This window comes from Herpailurus yagouaroundi, unplaced genomic scaffold (genome assembly GCF_014898765.1).
Source record: "Herpailurus yagouaroundi ecotype Mexico unplaced genomic scaffold, PumYag 160, whole genome shotgun sequence".
NCBI lineage: Eukaryota > Metazoa > Chordata > Mammalia > Carnivora > Felidae > Herpailurus > Herpailurus yagouaroundi.
The window spans coordinates 21,205,733-21,223,006 of NW_024412401.1; the positions used below are offsets into that span (position 1 = coordinate 21,205,733).

At 38.0% G+C, this 17,274-nt stretch overlaps 1 protein-coding gene across 3 annotated transcripts in view; it reads left to right on the forward strand.

Annotated features, from left to right (window-relative positions):
* RECK (reversion inducing cysteine rich protein with kazal motifs) overlaps positions 1-17,274 on the forward strand; it is an 87,183-nt gene that overhangs the window by 31,915 nt on the left and 37,994 nt on the right. For 2 of the 3 annotated variants that reach the window (XM_040481670.1, XM_040481672.1), the window contains 5 exons: positions 2,467-2,500; positions 4,903-5,100; positions 6,990-7,257; positions 9,489-9,668; positions 15,646-15,858. In XM_040481670.1, coding sequence (XP_040337604.1) covers positions 2,467-2,500; positions 4,903-5,100; positions 6,990-7,257; positions 9,489-9,668; positions 15,646-15,858 — 893 coding nt within the window. The remainder of the gene's footprint in view (positions 1-2,466; positions 2,501-4,902; positions 5,101-6,989; positions 7,258-9,488; positions 9,669-15,645; positions 15,859-17,274) is intronic. The other variant, XM_040481671.1, reaches the window with a different exon arrangement.

A 17,274-nucleotide genomic window follows, 5' to 3' on the forward strand; every position in this document is an offset into this window, starting at 1 on the left:
GTTTTTAGTTTGATAAGTTAAGGTAAATCTATCCTTGAAAGATCTATCAATGAACATTAAGAGAAATGAGAGGTGCTTAGGGAACATTTCTGAAGTCTGGTTGTGCCATGGAGGGAGACAGTTGTGCCCTCCTACATCAGGGGTTGGCAAACTTTTTCTGTAAAGGGTCAGATCTCAAATATTTCAGGCTTGCAGTTTGTATGGCCTCTGTCTGTTCAACTCTACCATTGTAGTATCAAGTAGCCATATACAGTATGTAAACAAATGGGTGTGACTGTTCCAATAAAACTTCATTTACAAAAGTAGGCAGCAGGCAAGATTTGGCCTGTGTGCCATAGTCTGCCAACCCATTTGTGGGTAAAAGCTAGAGTTCTCCTTTTTAGGCCTCCATCACTGGCTTTGGTCAAATAAGGGGTTGAATTAGGTGATCGCTGACATTTTTCAGGTTTTGTGTCCTTCCTTTAGTATCTCTCTAAAGTGAAGTGATCTACACGTCAACTCAGAGTGATATTTCTTTTATTTGGAAGGTCAAATTTCCAAAATTCCAGCTTGAACAAATTTGGAAGTCTTTAGAACAGGGTGTCCGAACCTTGGCACTATTGATATTTTGGGCTGTTGTTTGTTATTGTTGTCAGGGAGCTGCCATGCGCACTGTAGGATGTTTACAGCATCTCTGGACTCCTCTACCCATTAGATCCCAATAGCACACGCTGCTTCTCCAGTTATGACAACGAAAAATGTCTCCAGATATTGCCAAATGTCCCCTGGGAAGCAAATCACCCTTAGTTGAGAACCACTGCTCTGGAGACTTGTATGAGTAATTGGAAGAATATCAAAACTGGAGATCAGGCCATGCGACTCAGGATGACCACCAAGATAATAAATGTACTCCTTCAAGTACAAGGTCAAAACAGCCAAACCCAAAAGAACAACCAGTTTATTAGAAAAAGAAAGACAATGAGAATCAAAGGGGGCTGGAAAGTCAGTAGCAGATTGCTTTTTAATATTGATTTAGATCATTTTATGGAAAGTGTTCCTAAAACCACGACCAAAATAGATGGCTATCTGTAACAGGTAGTTGAAAAGTCAAACAAAGAAAAATAGATGAAGAGAGATCTAGAAATGAGTATTAAAGAACACCAAGAATGTTTATTTCACCCCTCATATTGCTTGATGAGAGCCCTAGCAGAAAGAAGTCATACTGATCCAATTCATTAGCCCTTATCTGTGAGGCCTGGGTTTTTGGTTTTTTTTTTGTTTTAAATGGATAGAGTATGGTTTATTTCTACAGTAGAATATTATTTAGTGGAGAAAATGAATGTAGTACAGCTTCACACAACTACATAGATGGATCCTTGAAGGTAGATTTTAAATGTCAGTAAAGCTGGTCCTTTTAAAAGTCCAGATCACATAGCCAGCTTATGATTTAGCTACAACTAAAAGCCAAAGTCATCTCTATTCAACTGTAAGAGCACTTGATTTCCATCTACCTTTTATTTATGCCTATATTATTTCTTTTAGGAATTCATTCTTTTACTTGTAAGAGATATTAATCATAGCCCGTAGGCTCTAAATATCCAAATGGCTTTGAACAAGGAGTTTTTTGTTTTCGTCTTGTTTTACCTCTTATTTTCCTTACGGTGACTTTAACATAGTGTGATATTTTCTGAACAGTGATCTAAGAACTCTAGAAATACTAATTCTATTCTCATTATCTGCTTTTGACTTGCTCTGTAACCTGGGGCAGTTTCCCCTCTGATGAGGAAACGGTTTGTTCATCTTTAAAATGGTAGAGAGATACCCCAACATCCCAGGGTGACTATGTAAGAATCATCTTTTTATTTTTTATTTTAATTCTAGTAAAATTAACAAACAGTGTTAATATTAGTTTCAGGAGTACAATATAGTGATTCAATAATTACATAAGAATAATCTTGGAAGCCTTAATATGTAGATTTCTGTGGTTCATTCCCAGATTCTGATTCTGTAAGTGTAGAGTAAGGCCTAGGAAGCCCAGGTGATTCTAGTGCATGGCCATGTTTGAGAACAATTAGGGATGCTCTCTAAGCACGTTTCAACTCTAAAATGCAGCAGTTACATGAAATCACTGTTTCCCTAAATACCTTTTATTATATTATCTTCTGGGAGCCCTTTTATATACTGCAAGAGATAATTGAGATTAATACATTGTAGGTTACCCCCACATACACAGGTACAGCTTTACATAAACATGGTTTGCTATAACATGATCAGCTTATGGCTCAGGATGAGGATCTTGACCCCCAGTATGTGTTAGATAGTGGTTTCTTTTTTCACCAGGATGCCATCTCAGTTTCTTCATCCTCAGCTTTGGATTTGGAGAAGAATTAAATAGTTTGATATTCTGATTTCCATGTAACCATAAAGTGGAATAAAATTAGAAATTCTGCATGGTGGTTAATTTGTTTGTTTTTCTTTAATTTGCAGAATGCTCTTTTCAGTTGCATTAGCAGAAATGAAAGTAAGTATTTTGTCAATGGTTATATGAGCAGTCCAAGGAGCAAAACACAGTTTACAGAATACGATTTAGCTGTTATAAATATTGCCAAGACCTGGCATTATGATGTGGGCTGTTAGTAAGCTGCCTAAAAGCCCATCAGGGTTCTCATAGGCTCTTTCCTCTAGGGTGTCCAGGCCATTCATGAATTACGACAATTGCCATGTCTTAAATGCAGATTTACAAAGCAGATACTGCTGTTAGATGGGAATATCATGCTCTCCTTGAATAAATAGGATTACTTACAGAAATTAAGCATTCCCAGGTCATACAATGTAGCACTTGCTGAAGGCTTCCTCTCAGTTCACTCAGCAGATGTTTACTGACTGCTTGCTCTGTGCAGACATACATGCACGTGAGGACACAATCTGTGCACAAAAAAACTCTAGAACATGGAGGATATGGGATAGTGGCACTGATAAAATTGCTGCATGAGTTTAGAGGAAGGAGGGATCACATCCTGCCGGGGTTTAAAAAAAAATTTTTTTTATGTTTATTTACCTTTGAGACAGAGTGCCAGCGGGGGTAGGGTAGAGAGAGGGGGGGGGACACAATCCGAAGCAGGCTCCAGGCTCTGAGCTGTCAGCACAGAGCCCGACGCGGGGCTCAAACGAGCCGAGCCATGAGATCATGACCCAAGCCGAAATCAGCCGCCCAACCGACAGCCACCCAGGCACCCCCTGCCAGGGTTTTAGAGGTGGCTTCATGGAGTTGGTAGCTGAGCTGGGCCTTGAAGGATGGACAAGATATGAACAGTGCAGATGGGAAGAAGGGCATCACAGGTAAAGGGAGTAGTGAGAGCAGTTACAGCTGGGAAAACACAGCTGAGGAACAGAAGAGTTGTTTGGATTAGTTTGGCAGTTTGGTTTATCAAAGTATAATAAGAAACGCTAGCTGGCTGCACTTTATCTTCTAACCCTCGCACACTAGGGCTTAATTCACAGTTTCCCAGATAGTGTCGCACATAATCTTTGTCCTCCCACACTAGTGAGGAAGCCAGCCTCATGGAGGAATCAGAAGATGGGCATCCTTGGCTTATTCTCACCTATCTCTTCTGTCCTCAGTATTCCCCCATCCTCAGTTTATCCTCACTAAGGTTAACAGTGATAAATGTAGCCATTAATTATTCTTTGTGTTGAAATCGAACAGTTCAGCAGTGAGCACAGTAAGTAGTAATTACAAGTTAAAAACAGGTGGCACAGTAATTATGAAACTGTTTCCTGGTGCAGGAAACCAAGGCCTATCCTGCCATCAGTTCAGTCCTAGTTTAATTTGCGTATAGTTTTATCATTGTCATTATTTCTGGAAGTTGCTTGGATTCCCTGCTCATTCCCTGGTCTGTGGAATTCACCAGAAACCTGATTCTCGTTCCTCCACCACCTCTAATAATTATCAGAGATTTCCTACCTGCCTTTCTCTTACCTGTTTTCCTGCCATATCTCCATCTTGGTTCCCTTAAGCCCTCCACAGACCCCCTAACCTCTCCTGTGAGGGTCTTTTTTTCTTCTCCAGTTTAAATCCCACATCTGTACCCCTAGCCACTCATCCAGCTCTCCCCAGATACCTGAGATGGTTCCTCCTTGATTTCTAAAAATACATAAATCCATAAATGTATTTCAAATGCGGGGTTTTCAGTATTAAAGCAGCTCACATCAGTTGTGAGGTAAAGACTGTTTCAACTTAGGCATGTCCTTGGAGATGTTCAAATGGAACAGAATTTTTGAGATTTCTTTCAAGATATACAGTTATATAACTGTCAAATTTATGAAATGAGCCTGATATCTCTTAGTTTTTACTCGTCCTATTTTATAACCCCCCCCCCCCCCCGGAGGGGTCTTGTTTTATTTTGGCTTTGTTTGCCTTGCTTTGTTTATAAATCTCCACAAGTCTAACATGAAAAGAAATTGTGCCCGCAGTTCTCAGCATGGGCAGTATTAGCATTTTTGGAGACAGTTTTGGCGCTGTGAGAATGCCCTGTACATTGCAGAGTAAACAGCCCTGGTCCCCATGCACTAAATATTAGCAGTAGCTCCCCAAGTCATCATGAAAGCCAAAAATACTTCCACGTGTCTCCATAGTCTCCCACAGGGGTGTGCTGCTCCTGCCGAGACTCACTGGACTATATAGATTCTAAGTTGACAAATAAGACTTCCTTGTACCAGTGAGCACCTGAATGTCCTATTCCGAAATGTCTTATTTGGAGTATACTATTCTGAAAGTAGTGCTGATTTAAAGGAATTGTCTTCTCTGGCATGGTTTTATTCTCCAATTCAAAAAGTTGCGAATTGTTCTATCAATATTATGATGCTTTATTGTTACCAAATAGCTGTTTCCATTCCAACAACCTCTCCTTGTTTCCCCCTCAGTGGGCTCAGTTTGTTGCAGTTATGCAGGCCATCACACAAACTGCCGAGAATACTGTCAAGCCATCTTTCGAACAGACTCTTCTCCTGGCCCATCTCAGATCAAAGCAGTGGAAAACTATTGTGCCTCTATTAGTCCACAGTTAATACACTGTGTGAACAATTACACCCAATCTTATCCAATGAGGAACCCAACAGATAGTAAGTAAAATTGATATATTTCTCTTGTTTCAATCTTTGGTAAAATAATTTGTAAAAAGGAAGTAAATTCTTGTAGATATCTGTAGTCTCGGTCATTTGGGAAACACCAGACTTCCTTTGGTGTTTAGATATGGCAGATTGGATATTATGGTCACAGCTGAAAAGTACCAAGAAAGATAGAGCTGTCAACGGTATGAGGAAGCAAGCACTCTTTGTTCTGAGGATGGGAGAATTCATTGGTATGGATATTTTGATAGGAAATTGAGAATTTCAAATGACCATACCTTTTAATCTAAGAATCCCATTTCTTAGAATTTCTCCTTCAAGAAAACTCATAAATTTGCAAAAATATATCTACGCACGTGAAAGATGTTTGCTACAACACTGATGGTAATGGAGAAAAATTAGAAATAACTCAAATACCCATCAATAGGGTATTGATTAAAATTGATGAAATAAATTATATATCTGTATAATAAAAATACTATGTAATCCAAATAAAGAAAAAAGTATGTTTATATAGAAAGTCCAAGACATAATAAAAAAAAAGCAAGTTGTAGAACTAACTGTATAATATGGTTAGTTATATACCTATTCTACATTTATGTGTTTTTGTGATGCTTGAATTTTTATGGTGAGCAGTTATTACTTTTATAATAAAAGCATCATAAAAATGAGAAGAAATCCTGATACTTTTGAAAATCAGGGCCTCCTAATGAACCTGCACCTTACGGGTCTTCAAAGTCCCAGCTTTGTACATCCTATAATCCATCTTCTTTATTTAGAGATGAACAAACTTTAAACAATTGACTAATTAACCAAACTGACAAAAGACAAGATTTATAAGCTGGATGCCAGTGTTTTGATTTATACTGGGATACTGAAAGACTTGTTTTTGTAAACTCAGAAGCAGTGCTATGTGCCCTGTAAGTCCAGCATCTAAAGGAGAGCTCTAAAGCTTATGACGTACTGTGGTGTGGCTGCATGGTGAATATCAGAGGATGAAGCATTTGCCACAAATGATCTTCATTCATTTTAAAGGCAGAGTTATAGAAATTGACATTTAGGCTATACAGAGGTGCTGCTGGAGCTAAGGTGGTAGCAGCTCAAAGTATAAATAAACAAACAAAAACAAAAACCAGCAAGATGTTTTAAGGGTAGAAGAACAACCATTTCAAATGTCTATACTGATACATAGGAAATCTGGAAAAGAAAGCTATCCTGAATACGTTTCTTAAAAAGTCAAAGACACCTGAGAAAACTACTTCAAAGAACCCCTTCTGAAATCTGTAATCTGATTGGAAGTGCTTTTATTTTCTGATTCTTTGTAGAAAATTAAAAGCAGAAGGAAACTGACATTTTGTCACAGTTTGCTATTGTATTATTTAAATTACAACTTAGATTGATTAACTTGTATAGATATATAAGAGCTTTATATCCCAGAATGTCATGAAACATGGTGTTTGTGGTTTTTGCTATTGAAATTATTCCTCTCTCACTCTGCCAAGAACGTAATCCCTTTTAGGCAGTTGTTTCTAGGATGAAATAATTCCAGTTTAATGTATAGTACCTTTTCCAAGAACTTAAGATACTTTACATGTAAGGGCTTCTCAGGTGGAAGACGAGTGACCTTTCATTTATGTAGAATTGATGCCAAAGGTCCCATGACTGGGACAGTGGTGAATTCTGGAAATAGATACCTAGTCCACGTAGGTATCTATTTGCTATGCTGCAAAGTAATGGAGAGAAAATTTGGTAGGCCCTGTGTACTGCAGATATTGACATGTGATTGAGTGGTATTGTTTCCAGTACACCACCATGTTCTTCTGTTCTGAGCAGTGTGTGACATAAAATCAGCTAATTAAGCCACATGTATCCTGAAAACGTAGGTTTATATTGCTGTGACAGAGCTGAAGACCATGCTTGCCAAAATGCCTGCAAGAGAATTCTGATGTCTAAGAAAACAGAAATGGAGATTGTTGATGGCCTCATCGAGGGTTGTAAAACTCAGCCTTTGCCTCAGGATCCTCTTTGGCAGTGTTTTCTTGAAAGCTCACAATCTGTTCACCCTGGAGTCACTCTACATCCTCCTCCCTCTACGGGCCTTGATGGGGCTAAATTGCATTGTTGTTCTAAAGCAAACACTTCAACATGTAGGTCAGTATCTCATTTTCCTTTATTAAAACCAATAGAAAATAGCATTTTAATTCGTGATTTTAAGTGCTAGCAAATGTATGTTACATTCTCGCAGGAGTTGAGAAGATATAAACTCTTTCATCAGGAGTTGAGAAGATATAAACTCAGGAATTGAGAAGATACAAACTCTTTCATCTAGCAAATATTTATTGAGTGTTGTTTATAGAAAACATCGTTTTTGAACATCAAGTGCTAAAAGAACTGTGTTTGGGGGTATAGAGGATTAGCATTGGAAGGATAGTAAATATTTAAAGATGGTGCAATTTGGATTCTACCCTCAAGGCTATCATTAAGTAAGCTTACAGTTTAGAAGATGTTTTGATCTGACGTCTAAGGCATATTTCTCTTTGTTAAATTATGAAACTTTGAACATTAACCAACCTTTTGCATATATTGGTGAATGATCTGGATTGGCACTCATACACAAAGGTAGATAGCAGTGTATTAGCATTCATTTGGATGATACACTTAGGTATAAAAAATTAACACAAATATAAGATGGAAGAAACAATCTAGAGACAACAATAAATGGAGATTACTAAGGTCGTGGTAGAAATAGAAGTTTGCTTTATTAGGGAGAAATAGAAGTTTGCTTTATTAGAGAGATTTTAGGTGAAAAAGAAGTATATATTACTAGAACATCCTGAAATTAATATCATCTACCAGGAATGAAACAGTCTTTTCTGTGGTTTCTAAATGGAATGGACCTTTAGCAAAAATTGTGCCTAGAGTAGCTCATCAAACTTTACCAAAGATATTTTAAAAAACTGGAAAATATCCAAAGAAAATTAACAGAAGATCTTAAAGAGAAGTTAATTTGGTCCTGTAATTAAGGAAATTGGATTGCATTAATAAATATATTTATGACAGGGATGCTGAGTAATTCTTTGAATGTCTTTAAAAGAGTTTATGCCCTAAAGCCATTGGAGATTGGAATCTCTGTGTTATCCTAGAAGAACTTCACTGAAAAACACTTTGCCCTGCCTTACCTTGATGTAAGGTTTTGTGGTTTATTTCCATCTTATTTCCTCTTCGTGAAACATTATGATTGTATCACCTTATGATGTCAGTTTATGACATCTTACGGTGTCAGTTTGTGTAATTCTTGCTTATATATAGAAAACTAATTCTGAGATGTTATTAAACAGTCTGTCCAAGGTCATAGAGAAAGTTAAGGGCTAGAGAAAGGACTGGTTCCCAGCTCAAAGTACCTAATATAACTTGATCCCACCTTCTTTATCTCTATGATGTATAAGCTCCATTGAGAGCAGGGACCCGTCTCTCTTATTTACCACTGAATATCCAATGCCTTGAACAGGGTCTAACACAAAATAGGCACTCAGTAAAAATCAGTAGAATGAATGAACAAACTTATAAACGTAAAGACATCCTCCTCAAAGGTTTAATAATGAGAGTCAAATAAAATGTGGTAGGAGTGGAGAATTTTTACTTATGACTTTGTATTTTGGTAGTATTAAATTTTATATTATGTTTTTTTACATTTTTATTACATTTATAAATTTTAAAAATTAAACTAATTTGAAGGCACTTGAGAAATGGTACTGATATTATTTTAGTTATATGCATGTAGTCAAGTTGCTTTGTAATCATCAAGTACTACAAATAAGATTGTCATGTATTAACTACAATAGTATATAGAAGCTTTGGAATTCATAAGCCTTTGCATGTAGACTATCTGGGTGTATCTTAAGGAAGATAAATGACTTTGGGATAATTTTTCAGGGAGAAACTAGTGAACCCTAAGTCTGTAAAGCTTCTTAGGTCTGAGGACCTTGTCACAGTTTTACTACACAGTTTTACTTTATTTATAGGAAGTAAATAAATATAAATATAGGGGAATCTATCTTTGTGGAGGAAAAACTGTATGCCTTATCTTACGTGAAAGGTAAAAGAGGGATCAGAAATGGAAGAGATAATTGTGCCAAGAATAAAGATGTACAAATATAATTAAACATTACCTTTAGCACTGAGCTTTGTAGCAACCATGGCATAAAGGAAAGAGATGGGTAATAAAAGAAGGCTAACACTTTCATGGAAAAGTTCTGCTTATGGCTCTAAATTCTAGGGGATAAATTTTAGTCTTTTGGTTTTTGTACTTTTTTCTTGTTCATATTCTAAACTATGTATTCACTTGGCTCACCTGTGTTTCTATATTTGTGCCTTTGTTTTAGGGAACTGTGCACTAAACTTTATAGCATGAGCTGGGGCAATACACAGAGTTGGCAAGAGTTTGATCGCTTTTGTGAATACAATCCAGTGGAAGTGTCCATGTTGACCTGTTTAGCAGATGTCCGGGAACCTTGCCAGTTGGGCTGTAGAAATCTTACTTACTGTACTAATTTTAACAACAGGTAGGAGCAAATTACTATACATGGAATAGAAGTATTTTATCATTAATTATCTTGTTTTTAAGTAATTGAAAAGACCACTTTACTCTCATTTTTACTCGGATGCTAAGTTAAAAGGAAGTAGCATTTCTTTATTTCATCTTTAAATGCTATATAACCCGGGGCGCCTGGGTGGCGCAGTCGGTTAAGCGTCCGACTTCAGCCAGGTCACGATCTCGCGGTCCGTGAGTTCGAGCCCCGCGTCGGGCTCTGGGCTGATGGCTCAGAGCCTGGAGCCTGTTTCCGATTCTGTGTCTCCCTGTCTCTCTGCCCCTCCCCCGTTCATGCTCTGTCTCTCTCTGTCCCAAAAATAAATAAACGTTGAAAAAAAAATACTTTATAAATGCTATATAACCCATCTGATACATCACCTGTAAGAAAGGAAGCACTTCAAGACTAGACTAGACTAGACTAGAGATACTTAAAGCATCTAGAGTTCAAAGAATCTTCTTTGCCTTCAGTCTACCAATCTTACCCACTCCCTTCTACTACAAAACCAGTAGAAGCAATTTATTGCAGAATAAATCACTGTGAACAGTTTGGCCATCCAAATGCCCTCTTGTGAACAGTTTACTTTGAAGGACCTCCAGGGTGGTTGGTCTCCCTCAGTGAATTCCCTATTTCATGCAAAAATGTTTTCTTACCTACTTATATTTTCTTGGGTATCAAGTATGGTCAGAAAAACAAGGGCCCAAAACTGAATGGCTGAACAAGCAGTGAAGAAAACAAAAAGGCATCCAAAAGCCTAGAGAACACCATATCAGAGAAGCCAGAGAGAGTTTCTAAGCAAGAGGGGGCTGGTTCTGTGAGCTGCAGCCTGGAGATGAGGAGGGCAAAGAGGAAAAAGTCAATCATTTGGGCCAGAAGAAGGTTCAAACTAACACAAATCCCATTCTTTTAAAAGTATTCAGAATATTATTTTGAATAAGAAAATTGAGATATCTTTACAGCCGGTAATAGAGTGTTAGCCAATAAGGACTTGGCTTAGAGATTGAGGAAATTTGAAATCTATGAAATGTTTAAATTTAAACTTAGACACATAGTTCTAGCTTGTGGGGATGGTGGAATAGTTTGCATCAGACTAATACTTCTACAAGTACCAATTGTGAGCTCTGTACAAAATATTAAAAAACTATTGTTTTGAAGTCATTAGAGAAGGACCAAAAGCAGGAGGGTTAGAAACCACACTGCATGAGAGCCACATATCCAGTTTTCCCTTCATGGGCACTCTCTGTCTCTTTGCCTGGCATAAAGAGTTCATGCAAAAAGCAGCAGTCTTGGGCAGAGGAGTTGGAGATCAGAGCTTGGGACTGCTGGGAGTAGAAAACCCCAGAAAGGTGGGAACCACAAAAGGAAATGCCCCAAAATCTCCAAACAAACTCTCCTTAAATCCTTGAATTTAACAAAGTCACAGGATACAAGGTTAACATACAAAAGCCAATTATAGGGGCGCTTGGTGGCTCAGTCGGTTGAATGTCCGACTTCACCTCAGGTCATGATCTCGCAGTTTGTGGGTTCCAGCCCTGCGTCAGGCTCTGTGCTAACAGCGCGGAGCCTGGAGCCTGCTGCAGATCCTCTGTCCCCCTCTCTCCCTGCCCCTCCCCTACTCACTCTCTCTCAAAAATAAACATTTAAGAAAAAAAAAAGCCAATTGTATTCCTGTATGTTAACAACAAACAACTGGAAAATGAAATTTATTTTAAAAATACAAATTTATACAATTGCGTCAAAAAACATGAAATACTTAGGATAAATTTGACAAAAAAATATGTAGGAACTATACATTGAAAACCAGAAAACTTTGCAGAAAGAAATTAAAGACAGTAAATAAATGGAGAGAGCTACCATGTTCATGGATTAGAATCCTCAATATTGTTAATTCTCCTGAAACTGACATCTAGATTCAGTGCAATTCCAATCAAAATTCCAACAGGCTTTTTTTTTTTTTAATTTTTTAAGTATTTTTTTTAATGTTTATTTACGTTTGAGAGAGAGACAGAGTGCTAGCAGGGGAGAAGCAGAAAGAGAGAGAGACAGAATCTGAGGCAGGCTCCAGGCTCTGAGCTGTTAGCACAGAGCCTGACATGGGGCTCATACTCGTGAACCGAAAGATCATGACCTGAGGCGATGTCAGATGCTTAACCGACTGAGCCACCCAGGTGCCCCCCAAGAGGCTTTTTAAAATAGAAATTTCCGGGCTAATTCTGAAATTCAAATAAAAATACGAAGGACCTAGAATAGCTAAAAGAAGTTTCAAAAAAATAACAGATTTGGAGAACTTATAGTACCTGACTTCAAGACTTATTATAAAGCAACAAAAATTAAAGCAATGTAAATTGGCATAAGTTTGGGCAAATAGATCAGTAGGACAAAACAGAGAATCAAGAATAGACTCACACACAGTAAATTGATTTTCAACAAAGGCAGCAAGGCAATTCAATGCAAAGAGAAACATCTCTTCAACAAACAATGCTGGAACAGTTGAATATGTTTATGAAAAAAAAAGAACCTCAACCTCTATCTCACACTGTACACAAAAATTAATTTAAGATGGGGTCATAGAATACAACATAAAAGCTGAAAATACAAAATTTCTAAAAGAAAACATAGGAGATTATTTTAACAATCTGGCTGCAGGCAAAGATTTTATAGACAGGAGACAAAATATACCAATTATAAAAGAAAAAAATTAATGAGTTAAGGTTCAACTGTAAACACTTGTTCACCAAAACACACCATTTAAAATTTGAAAAGGCAAGCCACAATCTGAGAGAAGATATTCAGTGTATCACATGTACACACTCACACACATTTGACAAAGGACTTGTAACCAAAATATATAAATAACTCCTACAACCTCATAATAAAAAATCAAATAACCCAATTTGAAAAATGGGCAAAAAAATGTCAAGGGTCTTTCACCAAAAAAGACATCAAAATAGCCATTTAAGTATATGAAAAAGTTCTTTGTCACTATTTATGCAAAATGCAAATTAAAACCTCAGTGAGATGCCTCCTCATACCCACTAGAATAGCTAAAATTAAAAGATTAACAGTTGGGGCACCTGGGTGGCAGTTAAGTGTCTGACTTCAGCTCAGGTCATGATCTCACAGTTTGTGAGTTTGAGCCCTGGGTCGGGCTCTGCCCTGTCAGCTTGGAGCCTGGAGCCTGCTTTGGATTGTGTCTCCCTTTCTCTTTGCCCCTACCCCGCTCTCTCGTTCTCTCGCTCTCTCTCAAAAATAAATAAACATTTAAAAAAAGGGGTTTTTTTGAGTGACAATATATGAAGCAGGTGGAGCTCTCATACTTCCCTGCTTGGAGTATAAGATGGTTTAAGACCTTTGAAGAGTTTCCTTGCAGTGTCAAGTCCATGACTCAGCAATCCCATTCTAAAGCATTTACCCAAGAGACATGAAAATCTAATTCCAAAAAAGACTTATATAGCAACCTTATTCATAAGAACCCAGAATTTGGGGAAAAATAAATAAAATGTACATCAGGAAGGGAATGAAAACACATGGTGTATCCGAACAATGGAATAGTACACAGCAAGGGAAAAGGCCAAACTACTGATAAACCCCAAAATATGGATGAGTCTTATGTTGAATAAAAAAAGCCCAATACAAAATAAAGACTTTATAATTCCATATATATGAAATCCAAGAATAGGTAAAAATAATCTATGAGGGTAAAGATCAGAAAGTTATTGCCTTTGGAAGAGGAAATTGGCTGGAGGTGGGCATAAGGGAACTCTATGAGGTGATAGAAATATTCTATATCTTGTTTGGGGCTTTGATTACAGGGGTGAATACAATTTTCAAAACTTACTGAACTCTCAAGATCTGTGCATTATATTCTTTGTAATTTATATACCAATAAAATATTTTAGCTAAATAAAATAAATATTTAAATTTTTAAAATTTTGCTCATCAAAAGACACCAATAAGAAGATGAAAAGGCAGGGGCGCCACAGTTGTTCAGTTGGTTAAGCATCTGACTTTGGCTCATGTCATGATATTGTGGTTTGTGAGGTCAAGCCCTGCATCGGGCTCTGTGCTGGTGGTGCAGACCCTGCTTGGGATCCTCTCTCTTTCTCTCTCTCTGCCCCTTCCCCACTTGCATGCTCTCTCTCGCTCTCTCTCAAAATAAATAAATAAACTTAAAAAAAAATTTTACAAAAAGAAAATGAAAAGGCCAACCACAAACTGGAAGAAAGTATTTGTAATACATATATTTGAAGCAGGACTTATATCCAGAATATATTAAGAACTCTTATAACTCAATAGTGAAAAGACAACTTTTTCTAAAAAGGGCAAGTAGCTGGAAAGACACTTCACAGAAGAAGATACCTGAATGGCCAGGAAGTGCATGAAAAGGTGTTTGACGTGACTGGTCATCAGCAAAATGCAATTTTTAAAACTGCATCTACAACTAAAAAGACTGACAAGCATGTAAAGCGGCTGGAACTTTCACACGTTGTGGCTTAAAGTCTAAAATGGTGTGACCACTTTGGAAAATAGTTTGGCAGTTTCTTAGAAAGTTATGACCCCAAATGCTCTTCGTTAGGCATGAAGAGACATGAAAACTGGAAACAAAACTTTTTGTCTATAAACAGGTGAATTAATAAACGAGGATTTCTCAAAGTGTGGTCCATGGTCCCCAAGCCCCATGGGATCAAAACTATTTTTATAATAACACTAAGCTGTGATCTGCTTTTTTCACTCTTGTTCTCACAAGAGTGAACAGTGGAGTTTCCCCAGTGCTGTAAGACACATGATGTAATTGGGGCGCCTGGATGGCTCAGTCGGTTAAGTGACCAACTCTTAATTTCGGCACAGGACGTGATCTCACAGTTCATGAGTTCAAGCCCCACATCAGGCTCTGCACTGACGGCGTGGAGCCTGCTTGGGATTCTCTCTCTCCTTCTCTCTGTCCCTCACATATTCTCTCTCTCCCTCCCAAAAATAAATAAGTAAACCTAAAAAAAAGAAGACATGTGATGTAAAAACAGATTGAGGTCAAGAAAAGATATGAAAATCCAGCAGTCTTCTATTAAGCCGTATATTAAAGAGATTTTCAAAGCTGTGAAATAGTCCTATTCTTCTCACTAAATTTAGTTTTGCTTTGAAAAAATATAGTTATGTTTCACAAAAACATTATTTCTTACATGTAATGGGCTTATCCTTTTAAATGAATTAAGAACTACGAATCAAAAGATCTGTTTTGATTTATAATGTCATAGATATTGGTGATTGTAACCCACATAAACAAAAGCTTTTTGAGAATGCAGTAATTTTAAGAGTGTAAATGGGTCCTGAGATCAAAAGTTTGAGAACTACTAGGATAAACAAATTGTGGTACATTTATTAACGGAATGCTACTCAACAGTAAAAGGAAACAACAACTTATGATATACATAACAAAGGTAAATCTAAAAAAATTGTTCAGCCAAAGACACCAGACCCAAAAGAGCATATACAATATGTTTCATTTATATATAAAGTTCTAGATAAGTATGAATGGAGGTGGCCTCTGGGGTATAGTCAGTGGGGAGGGCATTGACTAGACAGGGACACAAGGGAGCTTTCTGACATGATGGAAATGCTTTTTTTTTTTTTTTGTCTTTTTATAAATTATACCTCAGTTTTTAAAACCTGGACTCATTATTTTGTAATATGAAAGAAATGATACAGTCTAGAGATGATAGTCCCATACAGAGTGTTTAAGTTTTTAACTTTTGTTAAAAACGAAAGATGCAGTCAAAATCTTAATGTGTCCACGTTGAATCTCCATACATGCAAAGCTGATATCCTTTGATCCATCATAGGTACTTTCTTGAAAAAAATCAGGTTTTCCTGATGCATTAGTATGTCAGGATTTTACCCATATCTTCTCTGTAGAAAATAATTGCCTCTCGATTCTGGCCTTTTTGCTTTTCAGGCCAACAGAACTTTTTAGGAGTTGTAATGCTCAGTCAGATCAAGGAGCCATGAATGACATGAAGCTGTGGGAGAAAGGAAGCATAAAGATGCCGTTTATCAACATACCTGTTCTTGACATTAAGAAGTGCCAGCCAGAAATGTGGAAAGCAGTAGCTTGTTCACTGCAGATTAAACCTTGTCATAGGAAATCCCGGGGAAGTATTATCTGCAAGTAAGTTGACCCTCCAGTCCTGGTTCAGACCATGATCTGAACCACAGCCTATCTTTAGAGTTTTCCCTCCTGCCACTTCGTTTGCCCATCACCCCACATGTCAAGTGCTTTCCTACTTTTTCCTCCTCTGCTTGAATTACTCTTCCATCTCCACTTGCCCACTGCCTGTGTTTCTTAGCTCCTCTCAAATGCCCATCATTCCCGTGGAACCTTCCCATATTTCACCAGCTAATAGTAATTTATCCTTACTACAAATATTTATAGACCTTTATCTGAACTTTTCTTATGCAATTTAGTTCCAGAAACTTTAGTGAATACCTTCAATACACAATTCTATTTTTATATTTTAGTTTGTGTACTTGTCTTTTTTTTAATGTTTTTTTTTTAATTTTTTTTCAACGTTTTTATTTATTTATGGGACAGACAGAGACAGAGCATGAACGGGGGAGGGGCAGAGAGAGAGGGAGACACAGAATCGGAAACAGGCTCCAGGCTCCGAGCCATCAGCCCAGAGCCTGACGCGGGGCTCGAACTCACGGACCGTGAGATCGTGACCTGGCTGAAGTCGGACGCTTAACCGACTGCGCCACCCAGGCGCCCCTAATGTTTATTTTTTATTTATTTTTTTTTTTAAATTTTTTTTTCAACGTTTATTTATTTTTGGGACAGAGAGAGACAGAGCATGAACGGGGGAGGGGCAGAGAGAGAGAGGGAGACACAGAATCGGAAACAGGCTCCAGGCTCCGAGCCATCAGCCCAGAGCCTGACGCGGGGCTCGAACTCCCGGACCGCGAGATCGTGACCTGGCTGAAGTCGGACGCTCAACCGACTGCGCCACCCAGGCGCCCCCCTAATGTTTATTTTTTAAGAGAGAGAGATAGAATGAGAGTGGGGGAGGTGCAGAGAGAGAGGGAGACACAGCATCTGAAGCACGCTCCAAGGCTCTGAGCTGTCAGCAAAGAGCCGGACATAGGGTTTGAACTCACCTACCGCAAGATCATGACCTGAGCCAAAGTCAGACGCTTAACCAACTGAGCTACCCAGCCGTCCCTATACTTGTCTTATATTTAGTTAGACTTTGCTCTCCTTGAGTTTATTCTTCTTTGTGCCTCCTTTTTCTTGCTCCTCTTTCCTCTTTTTCTCCTCTTCAGTGATTAACATAATCCTGACACACAATAGGTGCTCCATAAATGTTTGATGAGTGAAGGAATTAGTGAATGTAGTCATCGAGGCCTGTTTCTAGTAAACATTTTGTGAGTGGTTTGCTTAGGAGATCTAGGATGAAGTAAAGAGGAAAGCTGCTATACTGAATGAAACCAAAAGTATTGGCCACAAAGTAATCTATGCCAGCTGATCTTCAATCATCTATTTTTCCAAAAAACTTTCCTAAAGACCAGGTTAATGTCCACCCCCTAA